The 19,035-nt window shown below is 38.4% G+C and overlaps 1 protein-coding gene across 4 annotated transcripts in view; it reads right to left on the bottom strand.

Moving 5' to 3' along the window:
* Positions 1-19,035, bottom strand: part of CASK (calcium/calmodulin dependent serine protein kinase) — a 323,187-nt gene that overhangs the window by 81,624 nt on the left and 222,528 nt on the right. For all 4 annotated transcript variants that reach the window (XM_031661015.1, XM_031661016.1, XM_021932665.2 and 1 more), the window contains one exon: positions 11,642-11,763. In XM_031661015.1, the coding sequence (XP_031516875.1) occupies positions 11,642-11,763 (122 nt within the window). The remainder of the gene's footprint in view (positions 1-11,641; positions 11,764-19,035) is intronic.

Below are 19,035 nucleotides of genomic sequence, written 5' to 3'. Positions count from 1 at the left end.
CATTTTCAAAAACTTAAGGAGCTACAATTAAACATTAGGAAGAACTTTTTTTCTTTTTTTTTTTTTTTTTTTGAGACAGAGTCTCGCTCTGTCACCTAGGATGGAGTGCGATGGCGCGATCTTGGCTTACTGCAACCTCTGCCTCCGGGGTTCAAGTGATTCTCCTGCCTTAGCCTCCTGAGTAGATGGGATTACAGGCACGCACCACCACTCCCGGCTAATTTTTGTATTTTATTTTATTTTATTTTTTTAGTAGAGATGGAGTTTCACCATGTTGGACAGGCTGGTCTTGAACTCCTGACCTCAGGTGATCCACCCACCTCGGCCTCCCAAAGTGTTAGGATTACAGGCGTGAGCCACGGCACCTGGCTGGAAGAACTTCTATAACCTGTCTTTCTTACAAATCTAAACACAATTTTGTACCACTGGGATATTACAAGTTACAAAAAGAAATCAAAATCACTCAGGCCATTTTTCTTTTTTGAGGTACAAAGATTGCCTCTTCTACCTGCACCAAAAATTGTTTTTCTTGAAATTTTATATTCTACAAAATTTCTAAAAATTAATTTATTTTAAATAGTTGCAAGCACTCAAATAATAGTCATACAGATGACTATCTGCATGGAGATAGCAAACTCCATTTATTTGAAGGTAATTCATTTGAAGATTCATTTCATTCATTTTGAAGATTTCATAAATCTTAAACTAAATTTGTTTCTCATCTTAAAAAGTGTGTAAATTCCTAAATCTAGTCACTGAAATCAAGGAGCAAGAGTTCCACCCTGGAATTTAGATTTTCCCTGGACTAAGGTTCAGGGCTGCTCCCAATACCATGGCCCAGTTTGTACTACATAACTCAAGTTGAAGATGGACGTGTAATGGACAACTGCTTACTGTATTTAGCGGCCAATAAGAATGTTCCTGGATGCTCTTGAGTTTGGTGTTCCAGCTTTAGTTTAATAGCTTAGCAGTGAAATGCTAGCTTAAACCAAGTTTTAGTAAAATCATGACGGAGAATATATCCTTACTTGAAGGTGCAAGAAGGAGTGCAGCTGGCCTAGTAATATGCTGCTCTAAATCCATTATTAACGTTTTCTTCTGTCAGCAAAAAAGGCAATTAAAAAATCAGTACATCTGGGCCAATACAAGATTTCCTGAAAAAGCTGCAAAAATCCTTTGGATCTTGACAGCAAAAGAACCTCTAAGGAGGCCCTTGTTTTGTTTAGGTTTTATTTGTCTGTATACAGGGCTGCTTTTGTTCTAATCTTATTAGAACATTGCACTTACAGGGATTTATTTTTGAATTCAAGAAATTAAGACTTGCTTGACCTCCTAGTTCAATCCAAGAAGACTGTGCCTTTGGTGGCCTAACAACATAGGCCAGTGTGGCAGATTTCTGGTCAGTGGCAGCTATTTCTGAGAAACTCAAAACACTTGCCTCAGATGACCTAGCTTGACTGTTCTCTATGCCTTTTTCAAGTGGGCAAATAACTCTAAAATTAAGCCCTGTAAAACACAAATCATAATGCCTATTCTTGAGCAAAAGAAAGCATGAGAAAAAAAAAACCAGTTACATGATATAATATAGGCAGATTTTATTTTGTTTTAATAAAGTCTGAAATACGGTACTTTTTAGTATCAGATACAAGAGCTTGCCCAACTATGAGAAATTTTCACTATGATATTAATTTCCTTTCTATTTTTTTAAAGTGTTAAAATCACATTTCCTAGCTTGGCTCTTCTTAAGCAACTACAAGAGTTAAATGATATTTACATTAAATGAACATACCATTATTAATGTGCTGCTTTAAAAGATAACATTTATGTTACATTAGGTGTGTCAGATAATATTTTATTTAATTATTTTTGGCTTTTGCTAGCATTTTTATTTTGCATAGGTAAACACCAAGCATTTGTACTTGGTGTAGCTGTAGCAAAAATGAATTTCTGTCATGAAAAATTTAAAGAGAATAACACAAAGGCAGTCTGGCAGAAGAGTTTTATGAGATAATGTTTGAAGGGCCACAAAGAGAAGAAAACAGCTATGTTCTTGGATTATGAATGCTGCAAGCCACTCCATTGAACATTCTTTAACTGAGCATATCACATTCCTTTCTAGGGGGAAACCCCTCCTTTCCTTGAGAATAGCATAAAGAAGAATCAGTGCTTGTTGTACTTTGAAGGCTTTCTGCAAATTCCTTTGCCTTTTGGTAAAGTTGATCATGGTGTCATAAAAAGAGAATGGCACTCAGTGGGTAACACTGGTACTGGTGACAAGCCGATTCGTTATTCTTGGTATTCTAGAGTAAATTCGAAACCTCGCTTTAAGAAGTAATTTATCTGAACAAATAAGGGAACTGAAAGACTCCCGTAGTCATTAACACTTTCAGTGGAAATCACACATTCCTTCACATAGATGTACAGCATAAGACCTAACTTGCAACCTAGAAAGAGTAATTGTGTGGAGATGGAACAAGGCAGAATACCCTACTATTAGACAGCCTTATTCTGAGAATTTGGTTTTTCCTAGCACATAATTATCAACCACAAAACATCAATATTGGATGAGTAGACAAACAAAATGTGGTATACACGCACGATAGAATATTACTCAGCCTCAAAAAGGAAGAAAATTCTAACACATGCTACAACATGGATGAACCCTGAAGATACCATGCTAAATGAAATAAGCCAGACACAAAAGGGCAAATACTGGATGATTTCACTTATATACGTGGTACTTAGAGTAGTCAAATTCATAGAGACAGAAAGTAGAAGGGTGGTTGCCAGGGACTAAGGAGAGGGGTGAATGGGAGTTAGTATTTAATGGGTACAGACATTTAGTTGGGGAAGATGAAAGAGTTCTGGAGATGGATAGTGCTGATGGTTGTATAACAATGTGAATATACTTAATGTCATTGAACTGTACACTTAAACATGGTTCAAGTGGCAAATTTTATGTTATATATACTTTACCACAATAAAAAAGACCAAAAATTGATGTTAAAAAAGTGTCAAAAAGCTGTGAATTTTTGGAAATGGCAAATATGTACTTGAATGTAGAAGGAATGAACTAAAATAAGTTGCTCTGAGGTGTCTTCCATATTGAAAATACATAAAATTATGTAATTCATAACATTTTCAAACAAAAAACACAATTTGGACTTCTTCCATAAGGCACAACTACACGCTGGTTAATAAAACAGTTCTTGGGAGAAAAATCCATATTTAGTATTTTTGAATCCGTGGTAAATTCTTAGCCACAAAGCTAAATTTTAATTTAGTGTAATGGCCCTGTGAAATCTAGTGGGATGATAGTAAATTCATATATTTGTACAACCACCATCTCCATCCAGTTTTAGAACATTTCCTTAATCCCCCCAAATTCCCTTGTGTCACATCTAAGAACTCTTTGCCTAACCCAAGGTAATGAAGATTTACTCCTATATTCTTTTAAAAGTTTTATAGTTTTAAGCTCTTAAAGTGAATCTATGATCCATTTTGAGGCAATTTTCTTTTGTGTATGGTATGAGACAGGGTCTAAGTTCATTTTTTGCATATGGATCTCCAACTGCTCCAGGATCATTTGAAAAAAAACGACTATCCCCTTTTCCATGTAATTGCATTGGCAGTCTTGTTGGAAAAACATTGACCATAAATATGAGGGTTCATTTCTGGACTCTTTTCTGTTTCAGTGATCTGTATATCTATCCTTATGCCAACATCACACTATTTTGATTATTGTAGCCTTATAGGAAGTTTTGAATCAGTTATCCAATTGTTTTCTTTTACAAAATTGTTTTGGCATTTCCATATAAATTGTAGGATCACCTTGTTGACTTCTACAAAGAAATCCTACTGGGATGTTGATAGGGACTGCACTGAATCTATAGATCAATGTGGAGAAAAGCACCATCTTAACAATATTAAGTACTCCATTCCAACAGTATATTTCTGTTCATTTATTTAGATCTTTCTTTCGCAGCTTTTTTTTAGTTTTCAGTATACAAATCCTATATTATTTGTTCGATTTATTCCTATTTTATTCTTTTTATAATATTGTGAATATTTGTTTAATTTTATTTTTGGGTTATTTTTTGCTCACATATAGAAATTTAGATAACGTGTGTATATTCATCTTGTATCTTGTGACCTTGCTAAGCTTGCCTACAATGCTATTAGATTTTTTGTGGATTCCTTAGTATTTTCTACATGCAAGATAACATCTCTGGGAAAGGATGATTTTACTTCTTCCTTTCCAATCTTCATGCCTTGAATTTCTTTTTCTTGTCTTAACTGCACTGGCCAGAGTCTCTGGGACAATGGTGAATAGAAGTGGGGAGTGGACAATCCTCATCTTGTTCCTGGTTGTATCAGTTTTCTATTGCTGCTTAACAAAGAACCATATGCTTAGTGGCTTTTTTGTTTTTTTGCTAAGCTTATTGACATTTACTTACATTAAGAAAGAAGAAAAAATACTTTGAGAATATTCACAACATATGGTATTTCTAGCTTTCAGGTATTTTGTTTCATGCAGTACTTTTACACTGACAATAATACTTCAAAACACGGAGGGAAACAAATACGGGAGGTTTTGCCCATCCAGTTAGAAAACAGTGGAGAGACACTCAAATTTAAAGTGAGCAGCAATGCACTTCAGTCTACAGCCCCAGGAGGCAAGAAGCACAAAGACCACCACAACTGGGCAGGGGCCCACTATGCAGCTGGTTTCATAATTGACAAAGCTGACTCTTGAGACTGGATGGGGCCCTGAGAAATTACTAGTAGCTCATCCTCTGAAGGTCCTCAGATAGGCTTTATTATTCTAGACATTTAAATGCAAATGGACTGGACTACACATTCTTGGGAAACTTAGTTTTGGCATTTCCTGATTGGCAATCTCTTTAAATATCCAAACCTAACATTGTATTTAACTTACTTCTCAGACCCCAAATTGCTCAAAAACATTATCACCAGATTATTGTAGAAGTTCCACCTTTTTCCTTTAGGAAACTTCTGAGTTCTAAAAATAAGCTCTTCTAAATATGGCTACTAATTTAATGTCATCTCAAAAAAGCAAAATAGTAAATCAAGAATTGTAGTTTTCCATGGCTAACTCCAGGCCAGAGGGAAAAATGCTAACTCTCCCTAAACAGTAAAAAATTATAATAAAGATGTTGGCCATACAAAATATGAAAGATTCCAAGTATCAGTTAATTGCTAATGAAATATTTAAAAGTTACTAAGTCTATTATAAAAGTCTACTTATAAATTAATATTATAAAGACTTCTAAATTAATTGCTACTACAATTTTAAAAATCCATCAATAAATTGCTATATTAATCTAATCACCCATTATATTTTCAGAAACCATAATTTTGAGACTTCCCACAAAAATAATCTTAATTAGGTGGGGCATTTACTATGGAAACAGCAGTGAGTAACAAATGCTAACAGCTGTTCACAGGTATGACAGATGGCCAGTTAATATTTAAAACTTAGTTGTCAAAGTTTGGCAGAGAGATGTGTCATTTAACAATGCTTTGTAACACTGGTGATTTACAAACTAAATAGTTATTCTTTTAATAGGAAAATTTATACTAGAAACTGAGAAGACTGAAAACTACTACCAAATAATATTTGTGAAATGCTTTTTATCTGAAAAACGTGGTTTTTCAGTCCATCAAAAACTCACCCACCCACTGACCTTTCAATGTATCACATACAAATTCCAACTCTGATTCAAAGTATCATTACAAGACATAAATAACACTTTAACACACCAATTTCCAAGAAAGCATAATTAATGGATGACAGGGTAACATTTCATTATTTTATATTAGATTTGTGTAATTTGCACTCACATGTAAATAATTAATTCAGGGTTAAATCAGTTTTCCATGCTGTACTGGGTTGAATATTGTCCTTCACTCAAAATTTATGTTTACCCAGAACTGCAGAATGTGACCTTGTTTGGAAATAAGTGTCTTTGGAGATGTAATTAATTATGAAGATGTCATACTGGATTAGGGTGTCCAATGACTGGTGTCCTTGTGGAAGGTCATGTAAATACACAGACACACACGCACAGAGAATGACATGTGATGACGGAAGCAGAGACTGGAATGATGCATCTATGAGTCAAGGAACGCCAAGGATTGCAGGCAACCACTAGAAACTGGAAGAGACAAGGAAGGATTCTTCCCTGGATCCTTTGGAGGGAGCATGCCCCTGCCAACTCCTTGATTAAGGACTTTCCAGCCTCCAGAACTATGAGAGAATCAATTTCTGTTGTTTTAAGCCACGCAACTTGTGGTACTTTGTTATGGCAGTCCTAGCAAACTAATGCCAAATTGTACTTTACTAATTGATCTATACATTTCATATGAAGATCATCTTAGCACCAGTGCTTTTAATTTTTAAATACAGGCATACTGCAACAAGCTGGACAAAGCAGTTACTCATGCCTCTGTATCTCTTCCCACAAAATGAGAAGCTGCGTATGTGTGCCAGGTTGGAACTACTTGGATAGCAAATATTTAGAGTTTTCTGTATCAGTTTCTAACTACAGATTTAACTAAATGTGTTTTACTCAAACTCAAAAACTTTCAGAAAGCATTTCCCTTTCAGTAGAATCACAGTACTTCTCCATTTTAAAGTAAATGTTTCAGTTTGGCAGTTTTGTTTCCTCTAAACAAATTCTAATAATGCTTCTTCAAATTTTGAGCTTGTTATTATTTTAAGAACATGACTAGAAAAAATAAAGTCCTAGATAATCTTTAGTTTTTCTTGGGAACTTAATTCTGTTTCTTTTTGTCAGCCTTAAAATTATGGCTTCATACCTAGCTGTTTACAATGTTATTGAGTTAACAGGAATAACATAAATATAGTAAAGATATTTCCTAAAATGGCTCAGTGGGATTAATTAGCCTTAATTAATCCATGGCCCATAAAACTATGCCCCCTGGGTGTCCCTACTTGGAATCCTTAAAAAGGAATTCATGCCAGGGACAGTGACTCATGCCTGTAATCTCAGCACTTTGGGAGGCTGAGGCAGGAGAACTGATTGAGCCCAGGAGTTTAAGACTAGGCTGGGCAACATGGTGAGACCTGTCTCTTCAAAAAAAAGCTGGGTGTGGTGGTACCCCTGCGGTCCAGATACTTGGGTGGCTGAGGTAGGAAGGTGCTTGAGCTCACAAGGTCAAGGCTACAGTAAGCCAGCCTGGGAGACAGAACGAGAGCCTGTCTTAAACAAGAAAGAAAAAACAAACACAAAAGGCAGAAGAATTCATGTTGATTCTAAAAAACAAAACAATTCCAAATCAACCATGGTATGTGGAACATAGGAAGAAAGAAAAATGAAAGGCCAATTTTTTTTTTTTTTGGACACAGAGTCTTGCTCTGTCTCCCAGGCTACTATGCAGTGGTATGATCTTAGCTCCCTGCTACGTCCACCCCCGGGTTCAAGCGATCCTCCTGCCTCGGCCTCCCAAGTAGCTGAGACTACAGGCGTGCGCCACCATGCCTAGCTAATTTTTGTATTTTTAGTAAAGACAGGGTTTTACCATGTTGGCCAGGCTGGTCTCAAACTCCTGACCTCAAGTGATCCTCCTGCCTCGGCCTCCCAAAGTGCTGGGATTATAGGAGTGAGCCACCGCGCCCAGCCTGAAACTCCAAACTCCAAAGTTTTAACAGCTGCTTGTCAAGAGTTGGTCATAGCCATGTTCCTTCCTTAATGTATACCATAAACATTTAAATATTAAAAATTTTTAAATGATTAGATTTCTCTATATGGCAGTCACTTGAATTCTTCATTGATTATATTATTAAAATGTAGCCTGTTAGCCGTGAAATGGGCTTAATACGCCTTATTTATGGGATGTAGGGTATGAGGGCACATTCTAATGATGGCTTATTTCATTCATGATGAATAAGCTTTCATTCATTCATTCATTTATTCATTCATTCATTTTTGGGACGGCGTCTCGCTCTGTTGACCAGGCTAGAGTGCAGCGGCACGATCTCAGCTCACTGCAATCTCCACCTCCTGGGCTCAAGTGATTCTCCTGCCTCAGCCTCCTAAGTACCTGGGATGATGGGTACCCACCACATTTTTGTATTTTTAGTAGAGACGGGTTTCACCGTGTTGGCCAGGCTGGTCTTGAACTCCTGACCTCAGGTGATCCGTCCGCCTTGGCCTCCCAAAGTGCTGGGATTACAGGCGTGAGTCACTGTACCTAGCCTAAACTTTCATTTAGAAATAGCTCAGTTTGGAGATTCAGAACCACATGCATGCAAATATTGTCCAGGGCTTGGCCTCACAGTCATTAATTTGACTGGAGTTTGTATATGGCACCTGCTTCCAAAATTCAGAAGATACTGCACCTTTTTTTTTTTTTTTTTTGGATAGGGTCTCACTTTGTTGCCCAGGTTGGAGTGCAGTGGTGTGATCATAGCTTACTGCAGCCTTGAATTCTTGGGCTCAGGTGATCCTCCAGCCTCAGCCTCTGGAGTAGCTGGGACCACAGGCATACACCACCATGCCCAGCTACTTTTTAAATTTTTTGTAGAGATGGGGTCTTGCTTTGTTGCCCGGGCTGGTCTTGAGCTCCTGGGCTCAAGTGATCTTCCCACATTGATCTCCCAAAGTGCTGGGATTATAGGTGTGAGCCACTGCTCCTGGTCTTATACTGCATCTTTTTAACAGGCATGGTTCATTTCCAGTTCAACAGCTCCTCTTTCAAATTGACCTGCACTGACAGGGCAGATGCCAATAAGGCAGATACTTCTTTAGGTTTATAATGTAAACAAATACAAAGGAAAGTTAAGTATGTTTTTCTCACTAACATCTAAGACTCTCCTTTGAAATTGTGACAATTTATACCAAACAGTGCAGCAGTTATTCCAAATGAATGCTTTCTGTGAGGTCTGAGATGTTCACCATTGGGGAGTGAGTGGCAGCCTGGCTCAGTCTGAAAGTCCAGTTTGTGTCTGAATAGCTGCCCCTTTCTTTGTGTAAGCCAGTAATGTTCCTGCTTCTCCCCTGCAATCTCAAGCTTGATGTGCTCAGATACCTTGTTACATCAGTAAGAAAAAATACAACTTTGAAACCAATTTGGGCTTCTCTTAGTGTTTAAATTACAAAAAGTCTTTGTTACAAAAAGTCCTTGATTCAAAAGGTCAGTAAATCTACCTGGCAATGACCTAACGACTGACCACACTGAAATAAACAAAATCTCCACACACTGCTGCAGCCTTTTCTAAATATTCCACTAACTAGTTCTAGTAAAGGGTATACACTTCTGTGGGAAATTCACAATTGTGAAAACTTTCTGCAGCAATGACAGTGAACAGATACTACTTAAGATAAATTACACTAAAGAGAAGACCCAATTCCTTATCTTCCTGAGCACATTTCTAAACTATGTTCCCCAGCTCTCACATCCAGGTGGGCACGTGACTAGCAGTTGCCAAGGAAGGTGAGATAAACCCATTTCCAAGCTTGACCCTGCAATTTTCTCCATGTTCTCTCTTCTCTCATTTGCTGGCTAGGTACAAAGGATACAGTAGAAGATTCCAAGACCCTGGGAAATAGCCATGTGACCTAGTGGAAAAGACCTCCTTCATCTACCTGCATTGGACTGTGAAGTGAGCAAGAAGTAAATTTTTATTCTGTTAAGCCACTCAAATTTTAGAATCACACGTTATAATGGTTAGTCAGCCCTAATTAATATGTACACTATATACAAAGGCCAAACTAGGTATGAAAATCTGATAATTAATTTGAACTGACCACATGTGGGGAAAGAAGCAACTGTTAGATACCTACGGCTGCATTTAGTGTGAAGCTGAAGCATAATGCAACAAACACTCTTAGTTGAGCTTTTCCCAAACTGGTCCTCATCAAAACAGAACTCAACAGGATTGTGAATAAAAGTTCTGTGCCTAAATTAGTTTGAGAAATGCTGTTAAACAAAGTTAAAAAGGTTTCTTTCCTTTAGATCATCTCAGAGCTGTCAATATACCAATGCCCATTGTGCATCTGTATAAAAAGACTAAAGAATGTAGCATTTCCCAAACTTATTTAGTCAATAAATAATTTAACCACTAAATTTAAGATCTACTTCCCCTTCCCACCATGGCAACACCCATAGCCACCTCCCAGAGCAATGTTCTGTGGAACACATTCTGGGAAATTTTGCTTTAGTTTCATTTACATCATATGGTGAATTATTCAGCACCAAACAGTTCTAGGCACCCCAAAACAAGTATGATTCTCTCATTAAGGGAAGGTTTTTCTTGTAAGAAGACTAACACGTTCAAATACCATCAAAACCACCCAAGAGTTTTCACTGTTGAAGTGAACCAAGTTCTCTAAGAAAGGTATTTTACTTAAAATGTGACTGAAATGAAAATGATCAGCTTCGTTTTTTTCCTTTGTATCCCACTCTGCTGTCAGTGGAGCCTGTAATATTTAAAGACGGAGTATATGCTTATGTTTTAAGGAGAAGACTTTGAGTGTATGGAACAAAACCATGTTAAATATTAAATGTGTGTGGGAATACAGCCTATTATACAGTATCTCATTTGCTTTTCTCTCTCCTATACTCATGCTGGAGGTATAATGTTTTAAAGTAATGTGCAAAGCAATAAAAAGTAATCACAGCTAACCTCAATGAATTCTTCTAATAGAAATATAAGATAATTCAGTAAAGCAGGTTTGTACTCTACTGTTTTTAAAAACTCACATATCACTTGCATGCATTATGTACATATAATTTATAAAGATATATAATTTTTCCCCATTGTAGCCTGCTAGGCTCTGTTGTATTTGTACTGTACATATACTGTATTTCTTTTTTCTTTTTTTTTTGAGATGGAGTTTCACTCTTGTTGCCCAGGCTGGAGTACAATGGAACAATCTTGGCTCACTGCAATCTCCACCTCCTGGGTTCAAATGATTCTCTTGCCTCAGCCTCCCAAGTAGCTAGGATTACAGGCATGCACCACCACAACTGGTTAATTTTGTATTTTAAGTAGAGATGGGGTTTCCCCATGTTGGTCAGGCTGGTCTCGAACTCCTGACCTCAGGTGATCCACCCACCTTGGCCTCCCAAAGTGCTGGGATTACAGGCATGAGCCACTGTGCCCGGCCATATACTATATTTCAATCATGAATTTTTGATGGATGATTTCCCACATTTCTCATACACTTAAGGCAACTGAAAAGGATTGTTATGATAGACATTTGAGAATTCATGTAAAGTAAAAAGGTATGCTAAATATTCAATTTTTTTTTTTTTTTGAGACAGAGTCTCGCTTTGTCGCCCAGGCTGAAGTGCAGTGGTGTGATCTCGGCTCAGTGCAGCCTCCACCTCCTGGGTTCAAGTGATTCTTGTGGCTCCGCCTCCTCAGCTCAGTCCTAACTGGGACTACAGGCATGCGCCACCACGCCCGGCCAATTTTTGTATTTTTAGTAGAGACAGGGTTTCACCATATTGGCCAGGATGGTCTCGATCTCCTGACCTCCTGATACACCCGCCTCGGCCTCCCAAAGTGCTGGGACTACAGGCGTGAGCCACTGTGCCCGGCCAGTATTCAATTTATCAAAAAACAAGAATAATAAAAAGACAGACTTACATCTAGTAGTGTGTGAAGATGCTGATCCTGGAAAACACTGTGTAGAAAATCTAGGTCCTTTTCACTGCAGTCTGTAAGTGCATGAATCTCTTCCAGGCTGTCCAGCACCTGTGAGACTGCTCCTAAGGGGGACAAACAGAAAAGAAACAGCCAGTACAGAAAGTCAATGTCAGACTAACTTTTGTAACCTAAATCTTACATTTAAGAACAATGAATTCATATCAGAACTTCAAAGGCTAGTGTCTTTACTGAAGGATAGACTTAAATGAGTTTCATATCATTTAAGGACAGAGTATTTTCAGAGAGTTCATGTTCTTACCAATGCATTTGTGTGCTCTTCATTTTTCAAAGGAAACTGCAGCTTATCTTATTTGAATTAATGAAATTTATCAAGTATAACTGAAGCACTAGAAGATCTGGACACAGCAAGTTTTATGTCAGGAAGAGAGTATGGGTTTGAGGACTCCAAGATGTTTTGAAATATTATAGAAACAAGATTGGCCTTTTACCCAGGTGCATTCCATCAAGAACCGACGGTAAAGCCAGCTGTAGATACAGGGAACAGATCTTCAACTGGGAGCTCCTGCTGCCTAAAATAGGCTTCTTACATTTTAAGACTCAAACTTTAGTTAACAAAAATCCCAGTCCACTCCTTTTTTTCCCTTTACATACAGACTCAAGAGACCCAAAATCATTCTCATTCTGTCTTACTCTTACCCTTCTTATTCAGAAGATAAAGACAAAGTGTAGGTATACTGACACTTCCAAATACCATATTAAATTTCAAGGCAAATCATTTTTGTAGGGCAAAGCAAATGGAAGTGCCATCACAAGTTTCTTCTCATAACCAGGAAATCAGGCAGATGTCAGTAGGGAAAGATACATAATGAGGAGTAACAAAGCCATTTTACACAGCCTTAAAAAAATGGTCAGCCTCTTTTACACTGCAGGCAATATGCAGAATACACATATATACTCCACAAAAACAGAGCCCCACGGAGCTAAGCTTCAGAACATTAGTACACAGTAGAGAAACTCTAAGAATAAGTGCCTCATTGCACATTTAAGTCTTTGGATAAGCGGTTCTCAACCAGGCGCAATTTTGTTACTCAGGTGGACATTTCCCAATGTTTGGAGTTATTTTTGGTTGTTACAGCTACAGCCGGAGGGCGGCTATTGCTATCTAGTGGGTAGAGGTCAGGGATGCTGCTAAATATCCTACAATACCCAGGACAGCCCCCACAACAAAGAATTATCTGGTCCAAAATGTCAGTAGTGCTGTGGTTGAGAAATTCGACTTTTGATTAAGATAAAAATCTTCATGCTCCAGAACTCTGTTTCTAATTCTTCCTGTCTTAGACCTCATCCATTCTCATGCAATTATTGGTGAGAATATATATCAGTACCACTTTTCCAGAAAGCAATCTGGTAATATATATCAAAAAGCCTTAAAAATGTTCATGCACTTCGATTTAGTAATTCCATTTACAAAAATCCACCTTAAGGAAAATAATGGAAGATTTATATAAAATGATATTATCATACAAAATGGAAAATAAATCTAATAGAGGATGATTACATAGGTTATAGAATATCCATATAATGGAATATGTAGCCAAATGAAAATTGTTTTTGAAGAATTTCAAAGACATAGAAAAATCTTCATGATATAGAATTCAAGAAAGCAGAATGCAAAACTAAATAAACTCTATATTCCCAGTTATGATAAAAAAAACAAACAAAACATATATACAAACTCAGGAAAAACAAAAAACAGAATGAAACACAGCAAAAGTGTTACAGTAGTTATCTTTACTGTCCTATTTCTATTTCATTCTGTTCTTGTCTATACTTTCCAAGTTTTTCTACAATAGCAAATAAATAAATAAATAAATAAATTGCTATATAAGCTACTGATTTTTGTAGCTCTATTTAATTATGTTAAAGATTTGGGTCTTAAGCCACATACTGTGTGGTTGTCCACATGGAAATTACTGTAGTTATTTTTTAAAATTTGACTTTTTATTTTGAGATAATTGTAGATTCACATGCAGTTGTAAAAGAATATAACACAAAGGTCTCACGTACCCTTTACCCAGTTTCCTCCAATAGTAACATCTTGCAAAACTGTAGTATAATATCACAACCTGGATATTGACATTGATACAGTCAAGCTATAAAACATTCCATTACCACAAGGATTCCTCATATTGCCTTTTCATAGCCATTCTCATTCCCCTCCTACTCTCTCCCCTCCTAACCTGTGGCAACTACTAATCTGTTCTCCATTTCTACAATTTTGTCATTCTGATAATAAATGAGGCTCCTATTCTGGGCATACTGCCTATGGGGTAGCCCTGGTCTGCAAGGAGGAGTCCCTCTAAAAATTAAAAAATAAAATAAAATAAAATAAAAAGAATAAATGAAATCATACAGTATGTAACCTTTTGGGACTGCATTTTTTCACCTAGCATAATTCTCTGGGGCTTTATCCAGGTTGTTGCGTGGATGTACCAGTTTGTTTGACCATTCGTCTGTTGAAGGAACCATGGGTAATTTTTTTCTTTTTGAGACAGAGTCTCGTTCTGTTGCCCAGGCTGGAGTGTAGTGGTGTGATCTTGGCTCACTGCAACCTCTGCCTCCCAGGTTCAAGTGATTCTCCTGCCTCAGCATCCTGAGTAGCTGGGATTACAGGTGCGTGCCAACACCCCCGGTTAATTTTGTATTTTTAGTAGAGATGGGTTTTCACCATGTTGGTCAGGTTGGTCTCGAACTCCTGACCTTGTGATCTGCCTGCCTTGGCCTCCCAAAGTGCTGCGATTACAGGCATGAGCCACCACGCCTGGCCTGGATAATTTTTTTTTTTTTTTTTTGAGGCAGAGTCTTGCTATGTTGCCCAGGTTGGAGTGCAGTGACACAATCTCGGCTCACTGCAACCTCGACCTCCCGCACTCAAGTGATCCTCCCACCTCAGCCCCCTGAGTAGCTGGGACTACAGGTACGCGCCACCATACTCAGCTGTTTTGTATTTTTTGTAGAGATGGGGTTCTGCCATGTTGCCCAGGCTGGTCTCGGACTCCTGAGCTAAAGCGATCCTTCTGCTTTGAGCTCCCCAAGTGCTGGGATTACTGGCGTGAGCCACCATGTCCGGCGGGATAATATTAAATTTTGAATTATGCCTGCCAGGCTATTGGTATCCTTTCACTGAAAACATTAAGTGGATATTAAGTGGGATAAGATAAATGGCAGAAATCAGTCCTCATCTCCCCTGTTATTCCTAAAGAGGTATTAACCCAATCTACTTCCTTCTACCTGATCTTCTCAGGATTTTTACTTTGTTCAGAGTGCCCCCCTCCCTCAAAAAATCTGGAAATTAGTTAAAAGCCAATTTTCTCTTCATCCCTTATTGAAAGCCTTGGAAAGCAAGAGATGATGTGAAGAAATTAGTCACAAATGTCCCACTGAACCTCTGACCGCAGCACGTCATCAACAACAGAATTGAATGATGCTATGTTTATCAAATTACTAAAGCCAGTTCTAAACTTCTGGACTTATGAAACCACAATAACAAAAATACTAATCAAGTGCTTTTTTTGTATATTAAAAAAATCCACTGATACCACAGAAACCTAATTATCATCTTCACTCAGTTATCTTAGTGTAATCTTATTTTATTTTATTTTGAGACAGAGTCTCACTGTGTCACCCACACTGGAGTGCAATGGCATGACCTCAGCTCACTGCAACCTCTGCCTCCTGGGTTCAAGCGATTCTCGTGCCTCAGCCACCCAAGCAGCTGGGACTACAGGCTACCATACCCAGCTAATTTTTGTATTTTTAGTAGAGATGGGGTTTCATCATGTTGGCCAGGCTGGTCTTGAACTCCTGGGCTCAAGAGATCCGCCTGCCTCAGCCTTCCAAATTGCCGGGACTACGGGCGTAAGCCACTGTGCCTGGTCTCTTACCAGCATTGCTCGTGCTGATATATAGTCTATACGTAGCAGTTTATTAATAATATAAGATTAAAGCAAAAACAACCTTTTATCAAGTGAATACTAAGATGGTCAGTCTCAAGACTAGGAAGCAATTTTGGCTGTATCAGACCAGGGATGTATCATTTGTTGGTCTGTGAACTTCCCAAGTGCTCCATGCCATTCCTGTACCACCAGCGCACTCCATGGGTTACTTATGCGTGTGCTTGTTCACCCTTTTTTCCCCTGAGCTGTAAGGTCCTTAAGGCAGCTCTTTATTTTATTCATTTTATAATATCTATAAAGTATGCACTGAATTAAGCACTTAAGGAAACATTAACAGCAGCTCCCAATTCTTGAGTGTTTATTATGTTCCAGGAACATCCTCAGGACAACATGGTAAGGTCATTATCCCACCTTCTAGATAGGGAACTGAGCTTCAGAAGGGTCATGGAAGGCCATAGCTAGTAAACGGTGGAGCCAGGACTCAAACCTGGGTTTGTCTGGCTTCAAAGTCTATGCTTTGCCTAACTTACTACACTAATAGGCTATGCTAGGAAACATACGAGAAACCTTCAACAGCAAATTGTGTGGTTTATGCATGAATATGGAGGTTGGAAAAGAACTTGAACAATGCCCTATTGGGTCAGACAATAACCAAAATCTTTTTTTTTTTTTTTTTTTTTTCCTGAGACAGAGTTTCACTCAGTTGCCCTGGCTGGAGTACGGTGGCATGATTTCAGCTCATTGCAACCTCCGCCTCCTTGGTTCAAGCAATTCTCCTGCCTCAGCCTTCCAAGTAGCTGGGATTACAGGCACACACCACCACATCCAGCTAATTTTTTGTTTTTAGTAGAGACGGGGTTTCACCATGTTGGCCAGGTTGGTCTCGAACTCCTGACCTCGGGTGATCCGCCAACCTCGGCCTCCAAAAGTGTTGGGATTACTGGTGTGACCCACAGCTCCTGGCCCCAAAATCTTTATTGGATATTCCTGATTTTTGCTAGGTACTAGGCAGGGGCTTCAGAGAAATCAGAGATATGATCCCTGTCCCTGAGGAAGGGGCTCTCAGACTGATGTGTGAAGTAGGCATATTATATCCTGAAGCAAATGATATAAAAGAGGTAAAGACAAACTGACACACAGGTTGCCTAGGGAGGAGTTGTGGAGCTGCAGAGAGGAGGTGGATGAGCAGGAATTCACCACCCCCACACAGGATCAAAGCTGTGTTGACAGAACCAGCAGATGCTTTGCTGGAAAGCACAAAGGTATCTGTTAGCAGGCATTTAGAGTAGGCAAGAGCCACAATTCCAACAGGTCTATTAAACCTCCTTGGATCTGTCACCTCTTCTGAACTGATTTATAGTCTTATCTTGTACCCAAATATGATTAACTTGATGGGTTCTCAATCATGAAAAGAAGCATTTCCCTAGTTGTACTCAAGTTGTCTATTTCAAGCTCTGAAAAGTGCCCCCATTTTTAAGTTTCTGTAATTAGATAGAAAAATTAGAGTTTTTATTCCATTTCTCCTTCATCTTTTCAAATGGAATAAATACATATTTTTGGCTTAACCTCAAAATCTGTCTTCACCCTTGATCATTTTAACACCTTCCATTAACACCTGTTCTAGTTCCGTTATTTCTTTCTTTGGGTATGACAAACAGAACAACAGAACACATTCTTGGTTGGATAGATTTGTGTATAATTGATATCTGTAGTTCAGTACCAACCATCTAAAAGTCCCATGGTGTTTCAATTCATTGTAAGATATAAATAGACACAAAGACACTTCTTGGGCTTTTCCATTGCTATTGTTTTAGATTTTAAACCCCGAGGCAGTAGTGATTATTAATATAACACATGCAGCATATGCTAACTAAACTCTTACTAGTTTTCATTTTGTAGATCAATACTGTCACATATAGAAGAGCTATTTATTTTTCTCAAAGACTAAAAAGGCTGTTTTTCCTATAAAACCTCTGAATAAACTTGTAACTATCTTGAAAACAAAATCAATCAATAAAAAGTATACAAGTTCACCTCAGAGGGCAGTTGATTTAATGGCAGGACTGTAGGTATTCTATTCACCTCTGTATTCTGGGGTGTACTTTGCAGAGTGCTTTGTACCAAAAGACACTTCATAAAATGGCCCTTGATTAAAATGATGTTTTTCTGAGTAAATTCTGAAGAACTGAAAACAAAGTATGAGAAAGACTTAACCACAGAAGACAATTTCTTTTATAGTACTGTTTTCTTAAAGCCACAGTTGAAATTATTTTCATACTTATATTTGTATTAACAGCTTATAATTTCCAAAGTGCTTTTACACTCACTACCTTATGTGATTCCACAATAACCCTGTCTCTGTAGGCAAGTGTTTTTTGCTTTTTTGTTTTGTTTTGAGACAGGATCTTGCTCTGTTGCCTAGGCTGGAGTGTAGTGGTGTGATCTTGGTTCACTGCAGCCTCGACCTTCCGGGCTTGAGCAATCCTTCCACCTCAGCCTTCCAAACAGTTGGGACTACAGGCATGCTACCATGCCTGGCTAATTTTTTAAAAGATTTTTGTAGAGATGGGGGTCTCTCTCTGTTGCCCAGGCTATTCTCAAATTCCTGGGCTCAAGCAATCCTCCCACCTCAGCCTCCCTAAGTGCTGGGATTATAGGCATTGAGCCACTGTGCTTGGTCAGCAAGTGTTTTTATATTTGAAAAACCAGAGGCTCAGTAGGGTTACATAACCTTTCCAAGGGCCACAGGCAATGAGCAGAAGATCAAATCCTAGAACCCAGGTCTCTGACTCCTAATTCAGTGTTCCTTCCATAACAGACTGTCCCCCACCCCCAAAATCATGTTTTATCCTCAGCAATGCACCAGAATGATTTGCATTTGGTAATGAGGTGATGTCCAATTTCTTTTGCTTTTTTTTTTTTTTTTTTTTTTTTTGAGACAGAGTCTCACTCTGTCGCCCAGGCTGGAGTGCAGTGGCGCGATCTCGGCTCACTGCAAGCTCCGCCTCCCGGGTTCACGCCATTCTCCTGCCTCAGCCTCCCGAGTAGCTGGGACTACAGGAACCCGCCACCACACCTGGCTAAATTTTTTTTTTTTTGTATTTTTAGTACGGGGGGGTTTCACCGTGTTAGCCAGGATGGTCTTGATCTCCTGACCTTGTGATCCACCCGCCTCGGCCTCCCAAAGTGCTGGGATTACAGGCATGATGTCCAATTTCTATTCTCTCTTTAATCTCAATTTGATTTACCATATAAGGTTTTGTCCTAGCCCTCAGTCCAAACTTCCACATTCATGAACTTATTAGATATTATAATGCCCTGCCTTCAGAATAGTATTTTGTTTTCATAATTCATTTGGCAATAAAGTTTATATCTAAAAATCAGGTTTATAATCATATTTTTTTTTGTTTGTTTGTT

This window comes from Papio anubis, chromosome X (genome assembly GCF_008728515.1).
Source record: "Papio anubis isolate 15944 chromosome X, Panubis1.0, whole genome shotgun sequence".
NCBI classification, from domain to species: Eukaryota; Metazoa; Chordata; class Mammalia; order Primates; family Cercopithecidae; genus Papio; species Papio anubis.
Note: the sequence above shows the minus strand (reverse complement) of the source record. Positions and strands in the feature narration are given on the sequence as shown.